The sequence below is a fragment of the Melanostigma gelatinosum genome (assembly GCF_949748355.1).
Source record: "Melanostigma gelatinosum genome assembly, chromosome: 15".
Lineage (NCBI taxonomy): Eukaryota > Metazoa > Chordata > Actinopteri > Perciformes > Zoarcidae > Melanostigma > Melanostigma gelatinosum.
In genome coordinates, this window is record NC_136648.1 from 9,259,038 (window position 1) to 9,277,837 (window position 18,800).

At 41.4% G+C, this 18,800-nt stretch overlaps 1 protein-coding gene across 1 annotated transcript; it reads left to right on the forward strand.

Annotated features, from left to right (window-relative positions):
- The first annotated feature begins 1,435 nt into the window (after window positions 1-1,435).
- On the forward strand, window positions 1,436-18,575 carry LOC306788989 (protein APCDD1). Its single transcript, XM_079284733.1, has 5 exons — window positions 1,436-1,776; window positions 6,863-7,049; window positions 7,784-8,309; window positions 15,752-16,073; window positions 16,586-18,575. The coding sequence occupies exons 1-5, from the start codon at window positions 1,737-1,739 to the stop codon at window positions 17,047-17,049; spliced, it is 1,539 nt and encodes a 512-aa protein (XP_079140859.1). The 5' UTR covers window positions 1,436-1,736; the 3' UTR covers window positions 17,050-18,575.
- Window positions 18,576-18,800: the final 225 nt, after the last annotated feature.

Below are 18,800 nucleotides of genomic sequence, written 5' to 3' on the forward strand. Positions count from 1 at the left end.
AAATATTTTGCCACTCAAGTTTTGAGTTGACTGAAAAAAGAAATCAATACATAAGTAAAAGGTTGTTAACAAATGGCTCCAGAGGAAGCTGCGTGAAGTCTGATAAATGACCTCAAGTGATGTCACTTGAGTCAGCGTCGTTGGTGCTGAAGACGACAATTGTAAAAACGTTTTAAAATCTGGTGGTGTGTAGAAAGAAGTGAGCTCCCCAGCTTAGCTTGAGGCTATAGCAGCTCGACCGGCATAAAAAACCCAAATCTGCTGATAACCAGTGATTGTGAGTTGAAATTGAGGTTTGGTGCTTTTGTAAAATAAAATCGGTGTTTAAAGGCAGGTATAACACAGTTGGCTCAGTGCCAGAGTGACTGACTGATGAATGAAGAGGAGCTGGAGGCTCACACCTCAGGGTCAAAAGATCAGAGACAAAACAGCAGAGAACCTCAAGTTGAAAAGAGACAGGGAGATGGTAACTCAAGGCCAAGGTCTCTCCCTCTCCCTGTCACACACACACACACACACTCACACACAGGTGTTGGGGAGGAAAAGGCTCTGTGAAGGTGTGTTGTTGTTCGTCGCTCCCTCCCTCCCGCCCTTCAGGCAGACAGGCTAATGATGAGAAGGTATAATTTGAGGGCCACAGTCAAGAAAAATGTGCAGCATTCATCATGAATGCTATCGAGCCGGATGTTGGACACAAATGAAAATAATGGAAAGGCGTAGTGTTGTCCCAGGACAACTTTACCCCTTCTTAATCAGAAATAACACAAATCTACATCCGCTATTTTATCTGCGTAAACTATTTTAACAACCCAATACCACTGCGTCAACAGAGGCTTGTTAAGAGCGGCCACAAATAAACATAATTCACCATGTTTGAGCCCATGTACATTTGGTTCAGACCTGGAGTTTTGGTTGTGCTATCCAAAGAGTTATACCTTCCAGATGGTCCTTTTTTTATTTTTTTATTTTTGTTATTATTTTGGGACTTGTGTGTTATTGCAAACAATCCAGACAAAACATACCTCAGATATTCTGGTGATTGTCTGTTCTGATTGGGACATACTTGTGGTACTCAATTAGTTTTCCGGTTAAGTCATAGTCCTGTTATTATAGATACCCTGCATGGATAACTCCAGCCCTTATTGTTTGGAAATAATGACGAGTAAAGAAGATGTTATGAAAGATATAAGTCAAATGTCTCCAGTGCAAAATCTATAACTTTGTTTTGTGAGTGAAATAATAATAATTGAGACTCAAAACATCTCAAGATTCACCTTGTACACATGGGCGACTTTTTCCTTCGGTGCGCATGTAACTGGAGAAAACTGAAAAAACATGCTCCGCCCCTAAAATCTCTACAGAGGCGAAGGGGGGGGGGAGTCCAGTCTCTAAACACACGTACTAACCCTCCTCCAGCACGCACGGAGGACGCGCGTAAAAGCAACCGAGCTGCTTCATTTCATCCGAGAACCAGAGCGTTGAACTCACCCAGAGTGTCCCGTCGTGAAGTTTGGACTTTTCTTTGTTTTCTAGCTGCAATTCATTGTTTTGAACCTCGTGTACAGCGGGGGGTTTATTGCATGAGTGTTTCTTGATAATGCTCGGATATCCAAGGAGTGTTTGGTCCACGCTTTGGATTCATACTGTGAGTCGGAATACACATGGACGCTGCGTAAAGGAAAACCTCAACTCCCAGTGTGACCATTGAAGTTCGTGTCAAGCCTCCAAAGTGCATTATGGGTCTCTCATCTCTACTGCTTCTCGTGGCTTTTCTGGGTAAGAACCTTTTTAATTAAGTGACCTGAATTGACTCTGATCCAAGTGGCGAGGTTCGAGTGAAACGTGTGTTTGACTCCACGTGTACATGGTAAACAAAATGCGTAAACAGCCTAGAAGCTCTGTTGCATAATCCATAGAGACGTGAGATCATCTCAATTATTTCTGCTTTTTTTAAATTTAATTTAATTTTGAAATGGTTTCTTCCTCTGTGGCGCGTATCTGTCAGTCAGGAACCTGACATTCCTCTCCTCCCCTCAGCACACCTGTTTATCATCATAGCTGTGTGTTTGTGTCCAACAGCTCTAATAGTAATAATATTTTCTGGATAGGTTATCCCCCTTATGCCACAGTGATGAACATGTTTGAAGGCTGAAAGGCAATAAAAAGCTTCCTCGGGGCTGCTGGGCAGATGAAAGCACTCGGGGGGGTTAAGAGCCCCTTAAAGCATCCATTCCTGATGAAACCCCTGTCTGAGCAGCAGAGGATTACGGGACTGCAGTTGACCCAATCCATCTGCTGGCAGTGACAGAAGAAGGCATTTGGCTGCAACTTCAAATGACTGGGTTGAGATAAAAACGATATTTTGGAGTCTACTTACTCTTAAGTGTGTTTGAGTGACTCTAACGTTCAATTAAGTGGTGTGTTATTGCAGTCTTTCGTGGTGGCAATGAAAATGCACTGTCAGGCCGGATCAGTGTGTTACTGGAGGGAGAAAACCTCAGCGAGAGCTTCAGAGAGTTAAAGGTCATAAAAGACTCCTGGAGCAATGAAACATGGAGCAGCTGCTGCGTGTACTTCACCTTGTTAATGATGAATAAGACGTCTGCTGGGCTTTAATACTGTAGGGTATATTTCATTTCATCTGTAATGATTGCTCAACTATTTGCTCAAGTAAGTGCTTGTCCTACAACCTTTTGTTTTCAGCCTTTTTTAAATGAAAACACCGAAACAACAAACTTAATTTTTTTGTAATTCACAATACACGAACATATTTTAAAGTTATATTCAGAGAAACAAGGGTCAAACATAATGCAGCCTATAAAACATGAATTCAGTTTATTTATTTGCATGTATATTATACATACATATACGCAGTTATACTGTTTGTTATATGTACCGGTGTATATACTGTACCTCGCATGCATATAGCCAATAAAACACAAACTGTAATACATTAATGTATTTTCAAAAGGATTATGCTTGTGAGATAAAAGAAGGGATTACAATATATATATATATATATATATATATATATATATATATATATATATATATATATATATATATATGGGCAAAACGATGATCACGATATTTTGATCAATATTGAGGTTGTGATTATTCATTGATTTTTAGAGACAAAATATTTCTTTGCACATTTAAATAAACATCCATGTTGTGCGATATTTATGCTCATATACAACACTTTGCTTCTCGATAACACTGGTCTTTATTCACAGTGCATCTCCGAGCAAAATACAAATACAAAACTTTTTACCCAAAATATAACTCTTCTGCTCTGGACTGCAGCTGCAACATTTTGGAAAGTTTTTCAGGGGCTGCCGGTGTAGGCTGCTTGCACAGCCGCTCGAAAGCTCCACATAAGTGAAGCCAAAATAAGTCGATTGCCCCCTGTTGGCTGATTCATTTTACATGCTGATCAAGTTGTGATCAAGATTAATTGTGCAGCCTTATAACAACTTCAACATTGCGGGTAAGTTAGTCGATGTCTGACGATGATATCGGCCTGCTAATACATCAGCTGGACTCTGTGACAATCGCTGCTACAGTTTTGTGTCTTGTCAGGATGAATGAAATGTATTACTTTAGCTTCGGTTGTCAGGCAATCAACACTGTGATGTTTGAGTTTCAAAGAGGAGAATATTCGTCATTCCTTCAGGTAAAGGACTGATGGTGAAGAATGGACCCTTGACAAAATGATTTCAATGCGTGGTATATGTGTTGATGTGCATTTTAGATCATTTAAGCTTCATCACACAAAGAGTTTTAGAGTTAACATCTTCGAGCGGTGTGACAGTAGGGATGGCAGTTTAGGGTGGTCGGTCGGACCCCTTTGGTCCTCAGACTGAAATATCTCAACAGCTGTTAGCATGGATTGCCATGTCATTTTGTACAGAAAGCATGCTAATGTTAGCATCACCCTGCTACATGCTATAGCCCCACAGAACGTCTAGCACGGCTATAGTGGACTGTTAGGCTGATTCTAGTCTGGTTTTTGTTTGTGCTAGCATTTAGCTCAACGCTCCACTGTGCCTATAAAGTAACTGAGCCACTGACAAGTCTGTAGACTCGTACAAAAACTATTCGTGACTTTACTTCAAGCTGAATGTAAACTTCTTAAGATATGTATCAGACTTCAAAAAGTGCTGTATTCCCCCCCTGAAATCCAGTGAAATATTTAGAAAGAAATAAACAATACTCAAGCCAGTACCTTAATTCATATTGTACCTCTCTACTTAGTACAGTCCTGACAAATCCTTACAAAGTTTAATGTTGTCTTCAGGTCCAACATGGTCACTGCCAAATGCTAAGATAATACAAAGAACAGTCCTTTGTCTGGTCTCTGCTCTGGCACGTCTCGGTTATTCCCTTCCCATAAACGATGTGGAGTCTCTCTGCTTGTCAGGGGTCCCAGTGCTGTTACCTCACTGGTGGGATCAGGCCAACTGGAAATGTTCTCAGTGGTTTGGGGCTCTGGGAGTTTTATGGGTGCTTTGATTTAGATGGAGAGCAGCAGTCTGGGAAAGCGGCGAGGGACTCGAGAGGGTCGAGCCTGATTATTGGCTTAATGTGGGGAGCGCTTTCTGAAAAGAAAGCTTTTGGAAGAAACTCGCACTCATTAAATGTGTGGAGGCGCTTCCTTTTCAAAAGTCATTTTACAAAAAAGTCTGCACACAACCTCTTTTTTAATAATTTCCTCATTTATTTTCCCGTAAGCCTGTTTTCCATTCTGAGTTCTTGTTTGGCTTTGATGTCGACAAAATGTCGTCGTTAAAAAAAAAGCCTGTGTTTCATTATGATTATGATATTCTCACAAAGCCACAAATAAATGTTGAAATAAGACTCTGGATCAGGTCTGTCACTGCTGCTCACAGTTTGACGTCATCCACATCTGTTGTCAAAATAACTACATAATGTTGGACTTTTTTTGATGCAAGTTATTCTCAGTTTAGGTATAAATTAGCTTTCCTTTTTAACATGACGTGTCTTTTTAGGTGAGTAGATTTGGCAAGGAGGGATGAAGATACTGGAGAAATATATTCATTCAGTATCTCTGTTGAGGAGAACATACATGACCCAGATTTCCTAGTATCCTGTGTGTTACTATATCATATCCATAATGTCTGTTGCAGAGCTGATATCGAGTGGTATTTAAATCCAATATGGCTGACGCTTGGGAGCTTTTGATTGTAGCGTTGCGTGTTATCTGTCCCACCTTCTCCGCTTTGCCATTGTAGTGTAAATCCAAAGCGAAATCCCAGAAAAAATATTTGATTAATTGCTGGAAATAGTTGGGATAGATGGGTGGGGAAATTACTTTAGAAAAATACTGATTTAAACGCATGATCTTCTCCGAAATCTAACTATCTAGTTTTGTTCCAATTCACAACGTTAACCACTTGTTTAAAACAGCAACCCTTTCCCTTTTGCTCATGTCACAGCTACTCTTCACTCAGTGAGGTTAAAAGTGTGTTTGCATGAAACATCTCACCAGGTTTTCTTTTAAATTCACACACACATACTTGGTTTCTGCTCTCATCATTGTAAAAGCAACTGTTGGCAGCCACTTCGGGTTTTTCCTCTGATCCACAACGGACTGCAGGTGCAAAGAACAGCCTCACACACATAAACACACACACAGACAACTGTGAAGCCTTTTCTTTGACTTTTTTTTTAAACACAGCTCCAGCCAGCAGCGTTGCTAATGTCAATCAAGTCTCCCCCCTGTCCAGTGTTTCCACTGAGCAGCGCTGTGATGTGGTGATTTACACACATGGGAGCTGCCTCGATGGGTGTAAACAAACTGGATGGACCTTTGTCCTTCATGGAGCTTCTGGCTTCTTTAATCGCATGGTTCTTTTTGTTCCTCTCTTGGTGTTCGTCTCAAATTAAAAGCACTGAGGGCGACTGCAGCGGCATTCCAAGGTGTTAAATGATATTGCCCAGCATGTTGGGTCCAGCTAGAAAGAATTTAAAGCAAAGTCGTCATATTTCGAGGTAGATGTTTTGGTGATATTAGAGTATTACATTGAATAAGTCCTTGCTGGAATGTGGCTTCAAGGATTTTCTTTGGCTGGCGGCTTTAAAAATGCTTTCATTTCCGATATTGTATCCCCTTAAGGTCAGCCCATTGTTGAGCATATTGTTATTTCATGTGGTGCATCGAGGGTACGCAGGCAGGGTCGGAACTCGATCTTCAATGCTGCTCTTGTCCTTTTTTAACTTTCTTTGTAGCTTGATTTCCAGTTTATTTTAGCGTTTGTTTCAAGTCAGCTGTGAAGGATCTTCAACCTGGACATCTAAGCTTTGCCTTTTCATCACGTGTTCAGCTAATATTAACCCATAAAGACTCCACTCATAGCAGGTGTTGCAGGTTACTGATGAGGCCCTGTAATCCCCGGGTGATGACATGAGTTAAAATAACTACAAAGAGGCCTGAGTGACCGATCAAGCAGAGTGAAAACATGAAAGCCAAACCTCAAACTAAACAGACAACGTATTTCTCTATTTGAAGTAATTGTAATTAACTTCATTATCAGTTTAAAAGCAGTTGAGCTTCATGTATTAGGTGGTAAAGATTTAAATGAAAAAAAGACCTTTAGTGGTTTATTTAACATTTCTACCTCAATGAAGCACATGTCTGAGGTTAAAACAGCTGAATGGCTTATTCAGCATCAGTGTATCTATTCAGGATTTCAGTGTAATTCATTACACTCCGTTAATACTCAAACATGAAAAAAATTGATATTATTTCACATTTTAACAATAAAATCTGTTTCTCTTCATGAAGAGCAATAAAGTTGAAATCTCACCCAACCTTTTGGTGTCCTCATTGTGTCCGCAGGCTGGGCTGCAGGCGGTTCCTCTCTTCACTACTTGGACGGCCGGTCCAGCCGCCTCTCTCTGGAGAAAACCTTCGGCCGATCGCTCAAAGACTCCCAGTGCAAACACATGTTGAAGCACCTTCACAACGGAGCCCGAATCACTGTGCAGATGCCTCCCGGCGTAGAGGGTCACTGGGTGTCCACCAGGTAAAGAACGACGACTTCGCTTTTCTATGCATCTTTATTTCACAGGCAGCCAGGCAGGAAGATTTGACATACAAAATCGAATGCAACTCTCCCCTATATGTTTAAACAAGGGCATTAAAACATGACATGTAGCCTATGGTTTAGGTGTTTTTGCTTGTTATTCTGAAGTGTACATAACACCAACAAGAACTTCAGAAGTTATAGAAGCATACAGCTCCTGGCAAGTCTGTGCCTGAACTGCACCTAATACCCCCCTATACTTTACTCAACATGGTACAGTCTTAGCTCCTCCACTATAAAGCCCATTGGAAGCGCTCGCTTCCTGTTTAGCAGTTTAGACCAATGACAGCAGGTAATGTAGATGTGCGCTCGTCAACAAACATTTTGCCAGTTGAAGTTAATACAACTAATGATTTCATTTCATTATTAAATCTATCGAGTGGCTATTTCATGAACAATGTGAATAATGACAGTATGCACACTGAGATGACCAGATATTAGCCGACTAATGGTAGCAGGTTAGCATGCTACATCCACATGTGCTTATTGTGCTAACATAACACAGCCACAAAGACTTTTCAATGAATTCCCTGCTAGCATCTGCATTACCACAACATAACCTGCTGCACACTAAAACACTCTGGACCAACTTAAGACCGTTTGGTATTTATTGAAACATATTCTGAATAAGAACTTGCACGGTGTTGATCTGCAACCTCTGTTTCCTGTTGCAGCTGTGAGGTGAGACCAGGTCCGGAGTTCTTGACGCGCTCCTACAGTTTCTACTCCAACAACACCTTCCAGGCTCGCCAGTTCTACTACGAGGACAACCACTGCACCAAACCCACCTACACCCTGGTGATCCGGGGTCGTCTGCGCTTACGCCAGGCCTCCTGGATCATCAGCGGCGGCACAGAGGCAGAGTACCACCTCCACCACGTCCAGATGGTCTGTCACACGGCCACCGTGGCCAAAGAGCTCAGCCAAAGGCTCAACCGCAGCTGCAGAGGAGCCGTGAAGGGCCCCTGGGAGCCCAGTGTGAGCTACGAGTTGTGGAGCGAGGAGGGCGGCTACGACTGCTCCAGGGAGCTTAACTTTGCCATGCATGAGCTGCAGCTGCTGCGGATGGAGAAGCAGTACCTGCATCACAACATGGATCACCTGGTGGAGGAGCTGTTTCTAGGAGACGTCCACACCGAGCCGTCCCAGAGGCTGTACTACAAGCCGTCCAGCTACCAGACCGCCCTGCAAAATGCCAAGGTAAGTCCTGAATGATCATCTCTCAGGTAGAGGAAAGAGGGGGAAATGTGGCCGTGGAGTCTTTAAAGAGCCAAAGGATAGCTGCAATAATTCTGTCGATTCCCCTTCCAAGGGATCACAATGTAATTATAAGGTGTTGCGAGGTGATAACCAGAGTAGGAAACAAGAAAAAAACAGAATTCTGAAACACAGACGAGATCTCTGCCCATCCACTGTGTTTTGTGTTTGTTGGAATGCACGACCAAGCCACAGGTGGGGTTTTGTTTTCCGTCCTGAGCATGCAGCTCGGTGGAGAGCCTCTGCTGAACTCAAGTCCCGCTGTGTCGACCCTCCCCACCGCAAAGACCACACACAGCAGAAACAGCATGAACTGACCTGAAGAACGGTGTTCCTTTATGAGAGTTTATCTTAAGCGTAAGAAGGCTGAATGTCAAGTGTTTGTAATGTTATAACTTGTGAGACAGTCTGAATTGTTTTGCGGCTATAAGCTCCACCGGTCTGTGGTAACAAACCACACTTTAAGACTTATTCAACCACCGTTTTAATCCAAATCTGACTTAGGATCAGTGTTTATGCAAAGATCCTGCTCCTCTACACGAAACATTTGCTGTAGTCAAAGCCAGAAACTGTGTACATACTGACTTCATCTCCAAAATCTAGCATGAAGAAAGAGCCCTTTCTTTCCTCCGCTGTGCTTGCGGGATGTAATTTCTCGATTTACTCTGCTGAACAGCATTTCCCCCGCTGGGTGAAACCCCAGAGTGATGTTTTCACTGTCACCCTCTGCAGAAATTACAATAAAAATCATGTCCGGGTCCGCTGTCTAAATAAATATCCATTTGCACGGCGATGATGGGGCTTGGTGTTGCTGATCGCAATGTAAACAGTGTGGAGTGAGGATCTGTGATCAGACAAGCTCCCCTGTGATTCTGCAATGACCAGAGCTGCTCTCCTTAAGCCCCTCTGGTCCGCAGAGGCGCAACGTGAAACCCGGGCTATCTCTGGGAGCGATCAACATGTGGTATTCCTAGAATTTGGGATCATGCAGCCATATTAATTATTCCAGCGAGCGCATACCAGGTCTGATTTCATGCATGCCTGAGGCTCAAATCAAAGTGTTGCATTTGCTCTATTTCTCCTCCATCTTTTCTGAATAGTAAGGCCCGGGTGTGATTGACTTGTTGCAGTTAAGGGTCATAATTACAGCATTGCCTTGAAGGGATTGTTCTGTTGTTGCTTTTTAAAATGGGGATGAATATGAGGTACTTATCCATAGTCAGTCTTACCGACAGGAGATGGCGGTCAGAAGGTTCTGCAGAAAGTTGTTTCAGTGTAAAATGTTTTCTTTGGAATAACTCAAAATGTTTCTGAAAACATAATGCTGTTGAAATTTGAAAGAGGTGTTCTCGTAGTGACAAACTCAAATAATTAGTACCGACTCATTGTTAAAGTTTTACAGCCAGCAATTCAACTGTTTTGTTTCCATTCGTTAAAAATAGAGTGAAAATTGGTGAAACGGCTTTATACAATGTTTTTCACATATATGCAGTAGTACTTAAAATTCATCAAGTGGACCGAATCAAGACTCTACACTAATGCGGTTTCATGTCTGCTGAATGTGTAAATATTATTTGCTAACATGAGTCTATGATCAACTTCTCAAGGGGTTGATTATGTCATTATGTTCACAGCTTGCTGCACTCCCCATAAGTGGCCAAAAAAAAAGATTAATGCTGCTTTAAATCTTTTTTTGTTACGGGGTAACTAAAATGAAATTACATTTGTAATATACGTTGTATATGCGTGGAGGCAAAAAACTGTCTTATCAACAATTCAGCATAACTATCTGCTGAGCTAAATCCCTGTTCAGGAAAGTGATGACATTTTATTTTGTAATTTGAGTGAGCTGGCTCTTTAACTTTGGCTTCTACAATAGCATTTTTTTTTAACATCATCATAAATGTATTTGTCAAATTTGGGCTGCATTGGTCACCAGCTATGCACGTACAGTAAATTCTGTTTTAAATTGCGTACTTTTTGGGTGAAACGGTGGTAGAAAGTATAGCTCACTCCTTCCTACACAAAAAGCACTAAATCCGACCGTCTCTCGAGGTTGTAACGGTTTCTTTTCAGGGATTTTTATTGCAATGGTGACGATCCAATCCATTAATCATAAGCGGTGTACCCAGAGCTGGTCCCCGTCCAGAGCGTTTGCTGGTGCCAGCGTGTTCATTGGTGGTTATTGGGCGGATTTCAGAAGTGTGACGCAAGAGCGAGGCAGCAGACTTTGTTTTTAAATTTGTTTCTGTTCTGTTCTCTCCATTTTCTGTCACCTGGTTCACTGTTGCGTAATTGAGGCCGAGTAACGAGCACTCGATAATGATGCTCGTTAAGAAGGGATCTGTGTTTTTATGTTGTTGTTGGTAAAGTGTTTCGGTGGTTATCGTGTTTTCACATATATCCCTCATGCAGAGAGTCATTTGTTACGCTTTCCTAAGTTTGGTTTATGCTTTGTTGTCTTTTGCTACTTCTTTTTCAGACTATAAGCCTTTGATATATATTTCAAAAGCCAGATAAGACTCTTATTGTGAATTCATGGTAAGTGGTTCTGCAGAAGAGATGCTGGTCGAGCTCTGAGGATCCGAACATAACACAACAAACGTGTGTGTGTAGTCAGGGGTGGAAGAAGCATTCAGATCCTTTACCGAAGCAAAGCACTAATACCGCTCTGGGAAAATACTTCACTACAATTACAAGTCCTGCATTCAAAACCTTACTTAAGTACTTTAAAGTGTGAGAAGTAAAAGTACTCATTCTGTGTTTTACTATTAAATATGATTTTTTTTTTTTTTTAGATTAATATTACTAATGCGTACGCTGCATTCTACTGCTGTAGATGTTTATATTCTGTAATTATATTATATACTGGTGGGTAGTTTAATAAACAGCAGCACATCATATTCTTTAAGATTGCCATGTATTTTCTGATCAAAAAGGGTTTTAAAAAAGTGTATTTAGCTTAAAAAGTAGGATCATTTTCACACACACATGAACACAAAGTAACACTTCATCTTTCAGTTCATCACAAACATTCAAAAGCAACACATGTGGAGACGTATGTTTCTGACTAGACAGGAAAAACTGTAATCTGAACAGTAAGCTGTCAGGGGAGTAAAAAGTACTACATTTGCCTCTGAGGTTTAGTGCAGTAGAAATATAAAGCAAGGCAAGTTTATTTGTATAGCACATTTCAACAACAAGGTAATTCAAAGTGCTTCACATAAAACCATTAAAAGCATCAAAACACAAGGCAAAAGAAAAGGATATTTAAAAACAATTAAAGAAACAGTGTAAGAAATAAAATGCAGTAGTAAAATGCAGAAATGCAGGAAATTGATTAATATATTAATTGAACGTGGTTCAATTAAAGGCAGCAGCAAACAGAAAAGTCTTCAATCTTGATTTAAATGAGCTGAGGGTCTCAGCAGACCTGCAGCTTTCTGGGACTTTGTTCCAGATATGTGGAGCAGAAAAACTGAACGCTGCTTCTCCATGTTTAGTTCTGACTCTGGGAACAGAAAGTATACCGGTCCCAGACGACCTGAGGGGTCGGGATGGTTCATAAGGTAGTAGCAGATCGGAGATGTATTTTGGTCCCAAACCATTCAGTGCTTTGTAAACCAACAGCAGGATTTTAAAGTCAATTCTTTGTTGGACAGGAAGCCAGTGCAAAGACCTCAGAACTGGGGTGATATGATCCACCCTCCTGGTCTTAGTGAGGACTCGAGCTGCAGCGTTCTGAATCAGCTGCAGCTTTCTGACGGACTTTTTACAGAGACCTGTAAACACACCGTTACAGTAGTCCAGTCTGCTGAAGATAAATGCGTGGACAAGTTTTTCCAAATCCTGTTGAGACATAAGTCCTCTAATCCTTGATATATTCTTCAGGTGATAGTAGGCTGATTTTGTAATTGTCTTGATATGGCTGTTCAGGTTGAGATCTGAATCCATAACTACACCTAGATTTCTGGCTTGGTTTGTGGGTTTTAACATCAGTGACTGAAGCTGAGCGGTGATTTTCAATTGTTCGTCCTTGGTACCAAAAACAATTACTTCTGTTTTATCTTTGTTTAATTGAAGAAAATTCTGGCACATCCAGTTGTTGATTTGTTCAATGCAGTTACCCAGCCCTTGTATGGGATTATAGTCCCCTGGTGACATAGTTATGTAGATTTGTGTGTCGTCTGCATAATTATGATAACACACTTTGTTGTTTTCCATAATCTGAGCTAGTGGAAGCATGTAGATGTTGAACAGAGGAGGCCCCAGTATTGAACCTTGGGGAACACCACATGTCATTTTAGTCAGCTCTGATGTGTAATCAGCTACAGACACAAAGTATTCTCGGCCCTTCAAGTATGATTCAAACCAGTTAAGTGCTGTGCCAGAGAGTCCCACCCAGATTTTTAGTCTTTCTAGGAGTATGGCATGGTCGACCGTGTCGAATGCAGCACTAAGATCTAGTAACACTAAGACTGAACTTCTGCCATTGTCTATGTTTAAGTGGATGTCGTTGAAAACCTTAACAAGAGCAGTTTCAGTGCTGTGGTGCTGTCGAAAGCCTGACTGGAAAACATCAAAGCAGTTATTTACGGCTAAGAAGTCGGTCAGCTGTTGGAAAACCGCTTTTTCAATTATTTTACTTAAAAATGGGAGGTTTGATATTGGCCTATAATTTTTCATCGTTGCGGAGTCTAAACTAGCTTTCTTTAGGAGTGGTTTAATAACTGCAGTTTTTAGGGCTTGTGGGAAGACACCTGAGAGAAGGGATGTGTTTACAATTTGTAAAAGATCAGTGGTCATGCAGTTTGAAATATTTTTGAAAACGTGTGTTGGTAGAATATCCAAGCAGCAGGAGGATGACTTCAGATGTTGTATGATGTCTTCTAGGCTTCTACGGTCAATTGAATGAAATTGTGTCATGATATTTGAATGGATGTTAGATCGGGACAACACATATCCTGTGGTTGATGTGGAGGCACTGACTGCTTGTCAAATTTTCTGAATTTTGTCAGTAAAAAGGGTGGCAAATTGATTGCATGCCCAGGTGGTTTGGAGTTCAGCAGCTACCGACACTGGAGGGTTTGTTAGCCTGTCGACGGTAGCAAATAAGGCGCGTGTATTGTTCTTGTTTTTGGTTATGATGTCAGAGTAGCATGAAAGTAGCATGAAAGGGAAGCACTCAAGTAAAGTTCAAGCCCCAATTGAGTAAATGTACTAAGTTACATCCCACCACTGGGTGTAGTTTCTATCATATAACCAAGAAGTGTTTTAAAGCCTGACGTGGTTTCTGTTCCTCGTGAAATGTTTGCTTCTGGACATCATCTTCCCCTGAACTATGGCGGTAATCCCCAAAATCCCCAAATGAAAGATTTCTGCCCAAACAAAGTGTAATTCAGTTCTAATTCTCCTTCATCTACTGTGACGTGGATTGTACGCCAATACGGACCAAAGTGTCCGCCAAATGTCGCAGTAAAAATGAGATGAATAAATGTAATTTATATGAAGTAATATCCTTCCTCATTTATTTTCTTCAATTCCAAGAAGGGTATAAAAATGCTTTGAATCCAGCGTTGAAGACCCAACAATTTATTGAAACACAAGCTTGAACACGTTGGACATTGTGTGCTATGGAATCTAGAAACTGCGTATTTTGCTGTCTGTAAAGTAATAACTTTACATTTAAACAGCAAAAAAAAGGTTTACTGAGCTTGTCCATGATTTCACCCACTCAAATTGAGAATGGTTTGATCCATTAACGAGCTGAACGGTAGTCAATAACAAATTAGCTGATTGGCAGAAAAACTAATTTAACTGTTTGACTGGTTGTAAATATCTTTCAATTAAAGAAAGACGAATATATTCTGTGGTTCCAGCCTCAATTCCTGGTGACAAATTCCCATTTTTCACTTCCACTTTTGAACTATATTTCTTAAGAGAAGTGACTCGTTCTTTCCCTGTTTGCATTAGTTTAGTTTTACATGGCTTTCTCAGTTGCAGAACCTTCCAGTAAAACCATGAACTGGATTCTAATCATTATTTTGAATGCTTGAGGTCAGTATGGCGTCACAACAGCAGTAAAACTTTTATTTGCAACCTGCAAATAATTGTACAAGCACTGGGTAAAGCTTGCCTGAAGCGGCTCTCAACTGGCTTGAACACTCGATGGTGTTATTTCCACTGGGGATGGGGGGAGGAGGCCCATGATCCCCCCTGAATGTATCTCGCATCAGGTTGATTTTCATACTAAAATCTTTCTGAACATTGTTCTTACACGAGAGAAGAGAGCAGTTGATAAAAATGTTGACATGTTCATCTGAGTCGGGCCATTTTTTTTTCAGCTGAGGCAGGCTGTCTGTGTTTTATGGGCTCAAGATCTGGAACATGTTTTCCACACCTGCAGCCATCTGCTCTTTTTCTTGTCTACACATATGTGTTAAAATAAACTCTCTGCATACTGTATTTATTTTCCCGCCTCTTACATACATACAGTATATATGTCTTAATCGTACATATAAGATGTAAAAATGCAGTACGCTCTCTCACACACATGCAGGGCTGGATTCAGAGGAGGCCTCTCCTCCAGCTGTCCCATTAACCCCTCACTCTGAGGCGTTTTATAGAGCTGCACTGCGATTATCCCATCTGTAGGAGGTGGTGACTTTTTTTTTTTTCTCCTTTCAGAATTTTTTTTACTTCCCATGAATCTCATGCAGACATAGTGTTGCCTGAGAAAAGAGTGATTGGGTTGGTAGGGTTCGGTCTTACATTTTGACCACCCTCAAATAACAAGAGCTCCACCGCCTCCCTGGAGTTTAGTCGTTGGAAGAGACTTTGTGGAATACAGTACGATGAAGGCTGGATACAATGATCACACGCTGCACCGGGGCTCCACTATACAAGACATGATATGATTTTAATATGATTAATGGTCATTTATAGACTTTTTTTGTTTTCATTAGGGTGAGGAAGACACCCTGCTGTTGTTTTGTAAGCAGCATGAAAGTTCAGCTCCCTGTGTGACTTCCTGTTGTCATGGCTGTAGTTCAACCAGACATCTGTCTCTTACAGTAAAATGATGCGATCGCCCTGAGAAAATGCTCGTCTGGCTTCCAGCACTCAAGAGAAGCAGACTGAAGGAAACTGTTTTTCCTCCTTCACTTTTATCTTTGCTGTGTTTGTATTGAATGTCCCTGGTGTATGACATGTGACACATTAAGTCACCTTGCCTAATACGGTTGCTAAAGAAGCAATTGTTTTTCTTTATTAAGGATCTTTATTTCAACATAAACTCCTGTTCGTGTTGTTTTAATTAGTTTTTCATGGTAATTGTAGTTGTATTTGTGTATACTGGGCTCACATTTCTCTCCCTTGTGTTTCAGAACCATGACCACGGCTGCATTGTATGTCGTATCATCGACCGCTCGGATGAGTTTCACCCTCCCATCCTGCCGCCGCGAGCCGACCTGACTGTCGGGTTGTACGGTCAGTGGGTGAGCCAGCGCTGCGAAGTTCGCCCCGAGGTCCTTTTCCTCACCCGTCACTTCATCTTCCACGACAATAACCACACGTGGGAGGGACACTACTACCACTACTCTGACCCCGTCTGTAAACACCCCACCTTCACCATCTACGCCCGCGGACGCTACAGCAGAGGGCTTCACTCCACCCGCGTCCTGGGCGGGACAGACTTCGTCTTCAAAGGTGACTGGTTGGTATTTTATGGTCTTAAAGCTAATGTTGTTTTTCAAACGTCAAATACAAACGATTCTCAGAAGTGTGCCTAGAAAAAACAAATCTTCCCGAATTGTTCTGCCTTTACCTTTATTCAATCAAGGACATAAACAGTACAGATAAATAGAGAAGTTAAAAAACAAAACACTAAGAGGTATAAAAATAAGAATAGAAGTAAAAAAAGTATATGAGAGAAATTAAAGACAGAAATACAAGGTAAAGAGCAACTTCCTCACTAAAATTAATAAAAAATTCCTCACGTCCTCTCTCCTCCCACGACCGGATATTGTTCCCCCTCTACCATATTGAAGGATCTTCCAATCTCTTAAATGCACTGTGAGGAGATAGGGAGGGAGGAGCTTATCTTATCTTCGGCTCTTCCTCGCGTCTATATCACATCCTCGCTTGGAGGAGCTGAGACGTCGGGAAAGCGAGGAGAAACACTGAAGGAGTTAACAGCTCTTATGTCTTTTCTCCCCTAGTGAACCACATGAGAGTAACTCCCATGGACTTCACCACCACCTCCCTCCTCAACGTCTTCAATGGTAACGAATGTGGTGTGCAGGGGTCCTGGCTGGTTGGGGTGGAGCAGGACGTCACCTTAACCAATGGCTGCGTGGCTCTGGGCATCCGGCTCCCCCACACAGAGTACGAGCTTTTCCGCATGGAGCAGGATGCCCACGGTCGCTACCTGCTCTACAATGGCCAACGTCCCAGCGACGGCTCCAGCCCCGACCGGCCGGAGAAGCGGGCCACATCCTACCAGATGCCCCTGATGCAGTGCTCGGCAAGCAGCCAGTCGTCCGAGAACAGCCGAGCGGACGACGTCGACGGACCTCTGCTGCATCACAATGACTGCACGGGATGGCACAGAGGCAGCCGGCAGCTCGTCGAGGTGACTCTCGTCGCATTCGTCGCGTCTTTGCTGCTCAGCCGGCAAAGCTAGAGAGCAGTTCGGGATTTTTGTCGACATAAGACGCAACGAGACAAAAGTGTGGACTATAAGAGCAGACGGCTAATTTTAACGTTTTACTTCTCTGATGTGAAAGAGGATGAAAACTGGTGCTTCTGATCCTCTGAACTCCTTGCCAGCTACCAAAAGACTTGACGCTGCTGCACCACAGAAACTTTAGCACTTTAGTGTGGAACCAGAGACCAACCTGTCTGTGTTTCCACAAATATTCAAAGATGTCTATATATCCACACAGACCTGAGAGTATGTTTTATACTGTGTATTTACCTGCAACGATCAAGTCGTCGAGACTGAGTTTGATGTGGGGAAACCTTTTCTACAATAACCTCTTGACAATAAGCTCCTTGTCTCGAGACGTGCTTGTGAATCGTCACTGTTTACAGTAAAAAGGCACTACACTACTTAGAGCTCCATATTCACTGGCCAACACTTGACCTGGTTTCTATTGGGGACATTTTTCAATTATATTGTACTCAGATTGGGAAATGGCACCTGGAAAATTAGCGCATAAACTCGCGTTATTAACAAATGCTCAGACTTCAGATGCACTCGGCAATACGGCAAAATTCAATACAATTATGAGAATATATTTTTAAATAAATATCAACATTGTAAATGTATGAAAAATCAAATGAATGCATTGATCATTGTGCGAAAATGTGTACATTTTAAATTACAATTTCCTTGGAATTATCGCAATATGTTTCCAATACCCATCTATGAAAAGGAGAATATTGAATCGTTGTCCAGCCTTATGTGCAATCCCAAGCTGTGACATGTTTTGTTTTTCTCGGTTAATGGAATACATGCAAAGGGACTCGAATACATTTATATTCCTAGACATAAATAGGCCTCTGTTTTCTGTTACATGTCGTCTGATAGATCATACATTGAAAATAACTGTCTGTTCCAAATAAGATCGTGCTTTAAAGTTAAGTTTTTTTGTAACAACAAATAGAGAAGGCTGAGGTTAACCAGGAATTTAAGTATTTTTTGGGGTAAATATTCTTTCAGCTTTTTAGAACCATGATCTAACATGAATAACTGGACATTTATTTCACAGATTCGGGTCCTAAAGCACTGTATAAAAGCCGCACCATGTCCAGATTGTGCAGCTCCTTGAAAAGGCTTCCGTTGGGGAATCTGTGAAATTTTAAAATTAAAGCCAAAAAGATTTGGTTCATTTTTTAGATTTGAGTCGAATAAATTCAAAATCGCTTCTGTGGCATTCCGGTCATCGGGTGTGGCCCATTCTAATATTAATGAAGGACTCTGTGATATCGTCTCGCTCATGATAGTGGACCAGCATGCTTCTGCTCTACCAAAACTTTCAGACAGTGTTCAACAAAGACAGAACAAACGTGCCATCATGGCATACTTTATTTTTGCAGTGGAAAAACATTCTTAGTATTCTCATTAATGCAGAAACCTGTATTGGACTTCAAGAAAAATATTTTTGTAACTGGATACATGTATATAATAAAAGGTTTGATACTCTATCTAATGAGTCCATTTTTAAAGTGTGTTTTGTATACTTTGTAAAAAAAAAAAAAATTCATGGAATATAGTATCTACTTGAAGTGTCAAGACAGTCATGAAAATGTATAGCATGTTGAAAAGTCGATCCCTCAAAATGAAAGCACCCACCGTGTATTTGCTGTGATTTTCAACCAATATTCTATTTCAGATGCAACAGCTGGTCATCTAATCAGCTCCTCTGTTGC

Coding starts and splice junctions, on each gene's coding strand:
- LOC306788989 (XM_079284733.1), top strand. CDS start 1,737: ATGGGTCTCTCATCTCTACTGCTTCTCGTGGCTTTTCTGG. Junction 7,050..7,783: donor GGTCACTGGGTGTCCACCAG/GTAAAGAACGAC, acceptor TTCCTGTTGCAG/CTGTGAGGTGAGACCAGGTC. Junction 16,074..16,585: donor GACAGACTTCGTCTTCAAAG/GTGACTGGTTGG, acceptor TTTCTCCCCTAG/TGAACCACATGAGAGTAACT.